At 42.6% G+C, this 12,411-nt stretch overlaps 1 protein-coding gene across 1 annotated transcript in view; it reads left to right on the forward strand.

Moving 5' to 3' along the window:
- LOC137277882 (lactase/phlorizin hydrolase-like) overlaps positions 1-12,411 on the forward strand; it is a 70,477-nt gene that overhangs the window by 35,690 nt on the left and 22,376 nt on the right. Inside the window, exons 18-23 of the mRNA XM_067809864.1 lie at positions 1,698-2,029; positions 6,241-6,358; positions 9,140-9,270; positions 10,102-10,356; positions 10,830-11,004; positions 11,507-11,740. Coding sequence (XP_067665965.1) covers positions 1,698-2,029; positions 6,241-6,358; positions 9,140-9,270; positions 10,102-10,356; positions 10,830-11,004; positions 11,507-11,740 — 1,245 coding nt within the window. The remainder of the gene's footprint in view (positions 1-1,697; positions 2,030-6,240; positions 6,359-9,139; positions 9,271-10,101; positions 10,357-10,829; positions 11,005-11,506; positions 11,741-12,411) is intronic.

Consider the following 12,411-nt stretch of genomic DNA (forward strand, 5'->3'; position numbering starts at 1 on the left):
GTCTGTCTGTCTGTCTGTCTGTCTGTCTGTCAGTCTGGCAGTCTGTCTGCCTGGCAGTCTGTCTGTCTGACTGTCTGTCTGTCTGTCATTCATTCAGTCTGTCTGTCTGTCTGTCTGTCTGTCGGTATATACCATGCAGTTAATAATGGTCTACTAAATGTTGATCAGTTATCGATCAATAACTTTGAGCAAAAGTGTGAATAGTAAAATGTTTTATATGGACTACAAACAAAACAGCGTCTTGAATATGGGAACACCTAAAATTTGATGGTCATATACGAACTTATTGGTGATGAGGTCATTTATACTCTCAGGTAGATCTATAATCAACTTTGTGTGTGCTTAATGGGCACTTTAAACGACATGTTAGAACATACAGTGAATACACTAATTGAGTATTGGCTGAGTTTGAGTGTAATGAAACATTGTCAAAAACAGCGAAAAACAAGGGTGGTGAGACACACCAACACCATGTTTGATTCAAACACCCAAACACAACAGCCTAGTACATATAACCGTCCTCCCATGCAGCTTGTGCTAACTGGACATTGACAGTTGGGAATCGGTTCCGACGGGCTTAGAGCACAACACGTCGGTCACCTGCGCTTGATGTTTTTCTGGGTGTTACAGAGCGTACAGGCCCGTCCTGTATTCTGCCAGTGGCCTGGAACCTGTCCCTCAGTCTGTGAGTGGCAGAGGGAGACGCCTGACGACGGCGAGCAGCACCGTCAGGAGTGCTTAACGGTTTCCGCTAGTCTGTTGCGTCTCAGCGTTTGAATCAACCGTGGTGCTGGTGTATTGCAGTACCCTTGTTTTTCGCTGCTTTTTTTAAAAACAAAATGTTTCATTTCACTCAAATTCAACGAATATTGAATCGGTTGCTTCACTGCAACTACTGTTATGCCGTTTGAAATGCCCATCAAACACAGGACCCGTGAAGGTCTACCTGGGGTAGAATAGGCCTTCAGCAGCCCATGCTTACCATAAAAGGCTACAATGCTTGTCGTAAGAGGCGATCGGATGGTCAGGCTCGCTGACTTGGTTGACACATGTCATCGGTTCCCCATTGCGCAGGTCGATGCTCATGTTGTTGATCACTGGATTGTCTGGTCCAGACTCGATTATTTACAGACCGCCGTCACATAGCTGGAATATTGCTGAGTTTGGCGTAAAACTAAACTCACTCACTCACCCATTAAGCACTCAGAAGGTTGCATTTACCTTAGAGAATAAATGTACAGGCTTAGGTTTATATACCACACTATAGAATAGGGTGTTCTCATACCTCTTGTTTGTGGTACATTTTGGGAGGCGAGTGTGAATAAACTGCTAAATGTGTTTGTTGTGTTAGAAAATTATAACTCGTTTCTGTCACAAAGATATTGTAGGTTATTACTGATAACACACTTTTCACATCGATGATGACTTCAATTTTTCCTATCGATATTTCCGATTATCGATCGTGTTAGCCAGTCCTAGAAAATAGCGATTGCAATAATCATGTGATTGTATGACTGGTTGTCGGTAATGGAATCAGGTGTTTATGAATAAAGTTAACTTTCATCTATACGGGTGTTTCTGTGGTCATGTCTGTGGAGACAGACACACTGATATCAACACCAAAGAATGTTGTATGGTTTAAGCTGCAAGATTAGTCTGCTCGAATATAAAACAAGTATTCTGATTCCTCCTTTCAGCTATAACCTTAGACAACGTGGACGTCCGTGGCTACGTCGTTTACAGCCTCATGGACGGCGTTGAAAGAAGAGACGGTTACAACGTCGGCTGTGGCCTGTTCGCGATCAACAAGACGGATCCCGGGAGAGCAAGGGTCCCCAAACTATCATCCTGTCATTACTCTAACGTCATCACAAACAACGGCTTCATCCGCACTACGATGTTTCAGAGAGACACGTCATCAACGACATCGCCGGGAACGAATGAGACGTTATCACCAATAACGATTTTACTCGTACTATTCTTGCCGTCAGCACTCTGGCTTTTGGTCAGAAGTTGCGGAAGTTTAGCAGTGCGCTACTAGGAAACTGAACACGCATTTTGCTGGATGATATGTTTTGGTAAATGATGGATATGAAGTCTAGACTTGAGTGTTACCCCCACAGCTGTCAGCTCTCTTCAGTCAGTGTAACCAGATCTCTTCACAGCCGTAGTAGGACGCTGGATACACAAACAGTGGAGGAGATGTCAGTTTGTGATCATCTATGTAGCCACGGTGGACAGGTCCTGTGGTATATGTGTCGATAGAATGTGACTGACCTGATTGACATCGCCCTAGCGTTGTATCTACCTGTTTTAGTATAGTTTGTCGTACAGCGAGACTGTCTTATATATAGAATCGGAGGCCAGAGGTCCTAGGACGCACTTTTCTGTTTCAGTTTTCTTGTAGTCATCTCAGGCGTTCACATATGTTTTAACAAATGCGGATCTTAGTGTATAAAATAGTTGAATCGCTACTAAATACGTAATTTACTATTCGGTCAAAACTTCTTCTGAAATTCAGTATGTTTCCCTTGGCTTACAGATAATATTTGGACACGGCACGGTGGGTACGCTATCAACAATACAACTACAAAGATGTAAAAATACTGAAGATGAAAATCACTATTAAACTATATTCCAGTGTCCGCTGGATATACATTCCACATTTTTATACGAACCTTGACATTTTTAACCTTTGATGTATCAGTACATTCGCATCCCAGACATACAAAAACTTCAGTGTCCATAAAGAATTAAATCAAATTCACTAAAGCCTGCATATTTCATTTGTGTTGTACGTGTTGCCCATTTTGCCATGCTGCACTGGCACTTCCACATAATATATATGCCTGTCCGTCACCTAGAACCGGTATTATCGGGCGTAGCAAGCCAGTGTCTCGTGAAATCCCGGTAGGTTGCAAACCTTACGTCTATTTGAGTTTTGAGGACTTGAACAACTTTCATTTTTAAAATCATTTGTAAGCCCGGACTTTATTTCATGATGATAATTTCAAAAACCCAAATCATTTCATTAGGAATTGGCCAAAAATGGAATTTTAACAATTTAGGACCTTTCTAATGAAGACGGTTTTATGTCTTTTGAAGATCTGAAGGTCTATTTTGATACTAGATGTGCATGTTTGGATCTTAGATACGTTTGTATTTCATACCTGAATCATGGGAAGGAACATAGAACTACATAGAACTACATAGAACTACTTAGAACAATGATCTGGGTGATAACGTTTTATCATAACGATTTTATGGATTTGCGAAAAAGGTTCAAGATATTTTTTATGATTAACTCTTATCTCACAATATCAAACCTTATATCTGCCACAAATGGGAACACTTATGTTAGTTATTATGTTGATTTTGTTTGGCGCATGAGTCTTATTTTTTGCGGAAAGAATTTGAAAGATTTTCTTTTCATATTTTTCACAGAATTATTTATGAAAAAGATATTTTGAAAATGAAAATGAAATGATGTTCCTGGTTCCAATGGTTTTCATTTGGTACCCAAACCGAGGAGTGTTTTGTCCGACTTCTGAACTTCATGAATGAATAACACAAACGTATATTTGTCTCAATTTGTGCAAATGTTTCGTGTACACGCACTGAGCAGAACAGCTTTGATGGAAAACCCGCAAATGATGGAACAGCCGGTGTCAACTGGAATACGGCTTGTAGACACCACCTTGCCTTCTACACGTAATGCACGTTCTACCTGTGTCTTGCCCTAACCGAAGTCCCCGTCATGTGAGGAACACAAGGTTTATGCTGACAAACAATCTCATTCTTCACAGCGACCCTTCGTAGCCTAGTGGGTAAAACCGCCAAGCTAGAGAGCAAACGGTTGCGATTCGAAACCAGTTATATCGAATACATATAGCAAGTTTTCAGTTGTGTGATATTTTACAAACAGCAATAGAATGACAAACTTGTGTAAATCACGAATAATGGTCAGCTCAAAACATAGGTATTGAAAGGTTCGAAATATAAACCTGCGCTCACTTCAACTTTGAACCTGGGTTTAGGAATGATCGGTGCAAAGTCGCGGCAGACGTTTGCCCTGTTCTGGAAGGAACCTACTTTACTGCAGACAAAATCGGAGAGAGGTTTAAAATCCCGGTTTAAAATCCCGGTGGAAACACCCAACAAATTGTGACCTGGATCTCACTCTGTGTTGTGTCCGTGGGCAAGGCACCTCGTCCACATTGCACTCGTAGACCCAGCTTTTTAAAATGGGTATCTGAGGGACGGATGCAGGGAGGTATACGGTCACGCTTAGCGCTTAGTAGCAGCTTTGAAAGTACAATTCCGTCAGGTTTATTATGTAACGGCAGAGAGCAGAAAAAAATAAAATAAAGAATAGAATATGTACATTAATTATTATCAAGCGATTGTGTTAGTTTTTTCTCCAAAACACGGGCGGATATGCACACCGTAACGACCGCTGCACAATATATTCTACACACATGTGTTTTTCATACACAACATTTTAGTAGGGCGGGTCGTTTATGTTTCCATAGTTCCGCCAGTGGACATTTTGGATCAGGTGTTTCGTCATACATTCTGACAAACGTAGCCTCAAATACCCGCAACACTGCTCGCGATATTTACCTATTCACTCACTAAGTCTTTTGTGTGAGCAAATACCTTATGCATGTCACTCCACATGTCTTGTGTGTACCCCTTGGCTATGAACGACAAAGTTAACCATATAGGTAATTATCATTTCTGAGAAATCACCTTAGTCACTCTTTGGTGTGAAAGGTATCAGGTCAGTTAACACAGGACCCTTTGTGTGTCCTGTTGATACTGTTTACACATCTACGGTCCCGCTTTCAAATGCTATACAGAAATTCACTGTATTCACCAGACATGACTGAATTTTGCATAAATACCCACGCTGAGCACCTATCACTCCAACTTGACAATGGTAAACATATTTTGTCTTTAATGGATAACCCACAAACACCTTTGGACGGTTTAACTGCGTCACCCGTGACAAACATCTGTAATATGTGAACAACGAGAGGAGAGAGCAAGGTTCTTGAGTAGAAAACAGACTGGGAGCGAAATGGAACCATCTGTACACAAACGCTGTGCCATTAAAACAGCTTCAATAAAGGTCGAATGACGACAGCAGTTTGTAAGACCCGTATACTCTGGTAAGGGTATACGGGCCTGCATGTCATTACAAATATAGACCTCGCGACGTTTCGCCTGCAAAAGCTTATTCGTCACAATTATGCATGTTGCTATGAGAAGTCCCACAACGTTGAATATGACCAAGCTCTTTGTCCAGAAAATGTATAGAAGCTTGACTGCAGACAGAGGGGTATACTATTACCACAGCATGTAGCTCTCTTGATTCTAACTGCCAGATTAATATTTCAGGCAAAGCCATAACATACCTACACTGATTCAATTTCTACAGATCACGGAGGTGTCATCGTTTAGCACATTTGCCATTGAGGTACACAGACCTAAATAATGTTCAACACGACTCCTTATAAAACTACATCAGTGTTTAGTATCAGGGCACACACCGCACGTTGACTACGTGTAACATGGATGTTCTAGGCATCACCCCCCGGGGAACATACGGTCTTCGGCTTCCTGTGTTTGTCACCATCAGTGGAGACAAATACTTGTTGTAAGATACGTTTAACGTGAACAGGTGGGTACGGTGAGTTGCATGTCATCGTATCTTTATTGCATACGCGTAGATGGATGTGCATGACGTTGATCACTGGGTTGTCTGTCCCAGGTTGGATTATTTAAACACCCCATAATCTAACTCATGGAGTTCAACAAGGGAACAATCGTGGGAACAAGATCACGTGACTTAATGGAAACCTACCAGATTTTCTGTGCCACGTGTACATGGACCAGGCGGTCATCTTTGACAGTCAAGGGATAAGTTCCATCCCCACAGGGATCGAGTTGCCTCTGCAGAATACAAGTGTCGATGAATATGCTAATATAATACGTACCCGAAGCACGACTAACAAACATCAAATAACGCGTCGTGTTTGAGGGATCCCTACCCATCCACGTGACCAAAGGTCGAGGTCATTGGGTGTTACCAAAGGGCATCTCTACAGGAGCACAGTGTTCATCACGTAACCACTGCCGTCATGTCACCATTCTGAAACCGAGAGACAAGGGGCTGTTTGTTTTACAAAATTCGAAAAAATGGACTTAACTGCGCTGTTGTTTGTCCTTTGTCAGCTTGTCGCCGTGGGATGTCACATGAATGAAGAGTACTACTTTGGGCAGTTCCCAGCGGGTTTTGTGTGGGGGGCCGGGTCCTCGGCCACCCAGATAGAGGGAGCATGGAGAACGCAGGGTAAGTTCGGATTGAATAGAATTATAGTAAATCGCAATACAATTGATGGTTCCGTGTTAACTATTAATCACCATTTTGAGCACAGAGTTCAGTTTAGAAGGTTATCTTCTTTTTGGACTACGACGATGTAGTGGGAATCATGTGTCGATCAACACATGTTGACACAGACAGCTAACTTGGTTAAAAAACATGCGCTTGTGCAAAAGGTTTTTAAACAAATCTAAAATGAGTGCTTTTGCATGAAAGCACTCAAATTGAAAAATAAGGACTAATTATTTGGATGTACAATTTCTTTATTCTGTAGGCGACGTTTCCGCACTGATTCTAATATGACGACACCTGCTTGATAACTACATTAGAATCTGTGTCACACTGTCTCTCTTACTACAACACCGTTACAGTGTTACTTTCAAACAGTAACTGTCATTGTTGCTGTCACTTTGTTACACTGTTACTGCCCCACTGATACTGTAACGATGGTAGTGCATGGTGTACAGTGCACGGTTACTGTCACATTATTGCTGTCGTGATGTTACAGTGTTACTGTTTAAGTGCTTCAAGCACTGTCGTTTGCACGTGTTTTTCCGCACATGTCTGGGTATACAAGCTGACAACAGCAGCACACTGTTAGACCGGTTTTAATCATTGCCAGAACATAGTTGTGGAGATGTGCGCGTCGGCTTTCAGTGTTAGTTTTCCGGTGAATTTTCACCTGCAGTTGAGTGAGAGTTTACACTCGCACCCTGGAGATCATTTCAATTTAACACAAGCACGAGAGGAAAATGGCAATGTTATTACGACCTGAATGTAAGTGATATGTGACTGCTGGTTCAGTGAGACGCAGGGGGCCAAGTTATCTGAGGAACAGCGTTGTGCTCCTCAGGGGTGACAGGAAACTGTCATCGTAATTCGAATTCCGACTCATTCTGAATATATCTTTCTCAGCATCTCAAGTTTGTAATTTGACCCAAGTAGTGAACGTGGAAAACCATCACTCCACCAAGGCAAGGCTATACGCTGCACTCCGGGATGACGTACAAAGTGGTTCTAGTCTGAACCTACTCGTGTTGGAAATCATCGCAGTGATAGTACAACTAAGCCAATGAGCCTCACACTGAATCCCGAGACTTCAGTGTTTCCAAGCATACATAAATCTTGTCTCTACTTGTGGTTGGCTCTGTGGAGTAATGTTAGGTTTAAGGAACAGCTCAGCTACCTCTTCTGAAGGGTCAAAGGACAATTGCATAACATTTCTCCTTGAACTACGAGCGGTGATAAATAACAGAATGAAAGACTTACACTTGCAAGTTGGGACTCTTAAAGAACGAACGGTCATCACGTACCGAAACAAAGACTAGCCGTTGTATGTTGGGAACTGGACTCGATATACGGTGCTAGTATACTAGTGCCTCGTACGTCGGGGTAATAGCGTCATTCGGGATTCTAGCTGAGAATTGTGTGCAAGCAAGTATCACGCTATCTCTGAAGTCTGATTGTTGAGCACAGTAGTGGCATCTTTAGAAGTTAGGGACAAACGTTACTGATGAAGAACTTCTTTATTGGGGTGACGCAACGTTTCGATATAGATTCTTGCATCATTGCGAACAGAAGAAACCAGGGTGCTACATATTAAGGCTGTATAACAAGCACCCGGGCCCTCAGTATCTCGAGTACTTTCGTCGCGTGTCCAAGGCACAGGTAGTTCTCATTTCATGCTTCTTATCAAGTTCATACAGAAGGTTTGCGGAATCGCATTCCATTCCTCTACTACAGCTTTTCGGAGTCCTGGGAGTCCGTCGGGTGCTGGATGACGTGTTTGCAAACGTCGATTGAGTTGATCTGGTGAGCATGCCTGTCACTCAGTCCGCTAAACACCCTACATTCCGTGACAATCCTGGCCCTCTGACACCCAACGCTGTCGTCGAGCGGTAAAGAGGGTAGACCAGAAACTCCATGCATAGTCTGCGGGAATATGGTACTGCTATAGGAGCCCGAATCTCGTCCCCAAAATGCTGTCCGGTAAGCTTACAGTCGACCCGTGCAGTGCGTTCAGTTACACCTGCACCAACCGTGATCGATCTATGAAGACATGCTCCGTTAAAGAATATGTTACGTAGCGCAGTGTTAGTGATGTGCCTATCATCTTGGATAGTTGTAACTCTGAGGAGACAATGTCGACGTGCATGTTACACGGACCCACTGGCTTGAAATATCTGCCAGATTGAAGCGGTCAGCAACCTGCCACAAACCACTGACATTAAGTAACAGGTAGATTTCCATATTGACAGCTTGAATGGCAAATGTGTTATTTGTAACAGAATGTATAAGATGTTAAAGACATGTGTCATTTGTAACAGAATGTATAAGACGTTAAAGATATGTGTCATCTGTAGCAGAATGCATAAGACGTTATAAAGATATGTGTCATTTGTTACAGAATGTGTAAGACGTTAAAGACATGTGTCATTTGTAACAGAATGTATAAGACGTTAAAGATATGTGTCATCTGTAGCAGAATGTACATGTATAAGACGTTAAAGATATGTGTCATTTGTTACAGAATGTGTAAGACGTTAAAGAAAGTAATCATGACATTTCATACTGTTTACCATACTGGTAAGAAACATTCAGTTGTGTATATTTCAAAGATTTCAGAGGTACTTTTACAGAAATAGTGCTACCTAGAGCTATACCACAGTTGATCTAATGTTATACCATAGTTGATCTAATGTTATACCATAGTTGATCTAATGTTATACCACAGTTGATGTAATGTTGCAGGGAGAGGCACTAGTGTGTGGGACACCTTCTCCCGGGCGCCTGGTCGCACCCAGGGGGGCGCCACACCAGACGTCGCCGCCGACAGCTACTCTCACTACCTGGAGGACATCGATCTGTTGAAGAGTCTGGGGGTGTGTGCACAGTGTCATATAACAGCACGGTGCTGTAGTCGTGCTCCGCCACCCAAATACCGTATTATGTGAATAGTGTATGTTTTTCTGTGCGATCTAGGTCAGATATAGGAAACCTGATCCTGTGATGTAAACAGTCGTCGGTAAACACGCGGACACACTGGGTCAAATATGCAATGTTGCAGTGCCATGTGGAGGTCTGAACGCCACACAGGGCGATTGTGGTTCTACGTTATGTAATATATCCTCGATCCCGAACATGTCGATCATGTCAACAGAAAGACAATATTGTCTTGACAATAAGCTTTTCTGTTCCAAGTGAGAATGTAGATGACGTTCAGTGGAAGGAGGAATGTAGGCCAGGTTTGCAAAATGGGTTATTCCTTGTTCCGTGTATCACATTATTTTAACCAGCCAACGCAGATGTTTGGAGATTTATTTTCTAAGTGTATATTTTCCCTCGTCGTGGATACGTAAATTTATATATAGGCAAGTCAGGTCATAAATACCAGCCTAATTATAATATAGTACATTATAGCAGAGCACTTAGTGAACCTATTCAATCAAACACAAGCATCACTATCCAATATGTATTTATGTGAGGTGACCTGCAAGAGGGAGTTCCATCTGTACACAAAAGAATCTACAACATCCCATATGGGTGTAGGAACCTGTAGCAAGTTCCAGAACTTTCTTGATAAGGATGTTGTATATTCGTAAATTTGTAAACTTATATCACGTGTGCATAATTAAAACTTATCATTTAGAATTATTACTGAGGTTAAATCCCACTCACTCACTCACTCACTCACTCACTCGCTGTTAGTGCAGGTGTCATCCTACCACCTGTCGTTGTCTTGGTCTCGTCTCTTCCCGGACGGAGATTGCACCCTCAACCCAGATGGCGTAAACTACTACAGCCAGCTGCTGCAGGCGTTGCGAGACGCCGACATTGAGCCTTACGTGACGCTGTACTACTTCGACCTTCCGGAGACGCTGGAGAGGAAAGGTGGATGGTTGAACGAGGACACCGTGGACAGTTTCACGGCGTATGCACAAGAATGTTTCACTCTCTTTGGATCCAATGTAAGTCGACTCCACATTTAACAGACGGCTGTTTCAGGAGATAAGTCCGGGTCAATCCACTTTGTCAGGATATACGCAACAAAAACATGTATGTGATGCAACTGACTAATGTTTTATGCGTATCATGAGTTTTGAGTTTGCAGGCTTCTCTTTGCAACGGAATAAGGAGTAATCACAAGACTTTTAGAGTCCAGTATATACTTACCCCAACCCAAACAAATTAAGCAATGGCAACAACTGGAAACTTGTCCGTTGCAATACCCATAAGTCATGACAGATTACCTTTTATCATCCGGATGTTCTTTCACTACTTTAAGAGTCGTCCATTTGAGACGCTGTGTGTCGTATACGTGATCGTATATGGCGATTTCCGATACCTGCATAATATTGCATTACAAGAATCGAGTTGTGAATCATGACACAGTAGTGGAAATCCCAATGACTGTTCCTTTAAACTGTAGTCATGGTTGCAGGTGACATACTGGATCACAATGCATGACCCCCACACTGTGGCCTGGAGGGGATACGGCGAGGGGTCAGCACCCCCGGGGATGTTTGAGCCAGGAAGCAACCCTTACATCGCCGCAAGAAACCTCATCCTTGCACATGCACGTGTGGTTAGTGCATATAAGAGTTCATTTTCTGGAGGTACGACCATCTGTGTGCCCATACACCTTACAGCATATATGTCCCCAGAGAATATAAACGTTAAGACGTCACTTTTGTACAACAAATACACTTCAGTGTACGCGTGGCATACTACATCTGGATTCCTGTGCCATCTGCTTGCTAACCCAGATAATCGGCCGGTATCTTCGCAGGCCTTCGCAGTTTCTATCTTGTACTCCATTCCATCTATCATGACCGGACATAATGTTTTTTCTGACAGTACCCGTCAGTAGTCGTCAATCCCGACTCCGTCGTCGACACGTGACGCCTGTTTGTTTACAGTGTGAAAGCAGTAAATGCGCACACGACCTCTCTAATTCGATATCCCTATCTGAAAATATCCGCTGGCTTTATCCTGCATAGGAAACTATCCATTTAATAATAAATGACAGTTACATTTGGGGTAAAGCTGCACCTATTTTAGGCAGACAGACAAACACGACTCAGGTCCAGTCATGTCTTTTATACTCTTGTCTGACAGGTGAAATAGGCATTTCCTTAACCACGCACGTTTTCGACCCCGATGACCCGGCACAAGAGGATGACGTTACGAGTGCTGAGAGAGCTCGACAGTTTCACATTGGCTGGTTTGCCAACCCAATATTGTACGGGCAGTACCCGGATGTGATGATATCTCAAATTGAGGCTAAGAGTAGCCAGGCACAAATACCCTCTCGCCTCCCTGACATCCAGACAGCTCTTCAGAATATTCCACGTGAGTAGGTCTACACACACTTCCTTCATGCATCAAGGTGAGTTCCACATCACTGTGTGTTTCCCAGTTATTGAATCCTTCAAAATACAATCATTCACCATTCAGTTACACATCATGCTTACTGAGTGCTCTCAAACAAATGGATGATGCAGGTGACGCTATAATTCAACCCACAACCATTCAACATAAGTTATTCAACATACAGCCTATGAACATACAACCATTCAACACACAGCCATTCAACATGCAACCATTGGACATACCATACAACCTTCCAACATGCAACTATTCAACTTACAGTCATTCAACATTCAACCATTAGTACGACCGTTCAATAGGTGATGCTCATTAAATCTTTGAAGGGCATTTAGAAGTGGAAAGCATATGTAAGCCAGTTTTATGAATGTCAACTTCTTTATGGATAACACGACGTTTCTGAGCATGCGCTTGGTCCTTCATCAGGTGAAGTCATGCTCGCGTGACACTAAGAAACAAACAGTGGATGCCTTTGGAATGCCTTCTGGCACAGCTGTAGCCGACTGTCTGATAGAACCGACAATATTAAGCGCCGATTCTACCCACTCTGAGAGACTTTCTTCAGGCTATTCACGATTTGATCTTTTTTACGCAATACGCTTTGACATAATTGATATTGTTTATAAATCCGTATA

Source organism: Haliotis asinina, chromosome 1 (assembly GCF_037392515.1).
Source record: "Haliotis asinina isolate JCU_RB_2024 chromosome 1, JCU_Hal_asi_v2, whole genome shotgun sequence".
In the NCBI taxonomy this organism is placed as follows: Eukaryota; Metazoa; Mollusca; class Gastropoda; order Lepetellida; family Haliotidae; genus Haliotis; species Haliotis asinina.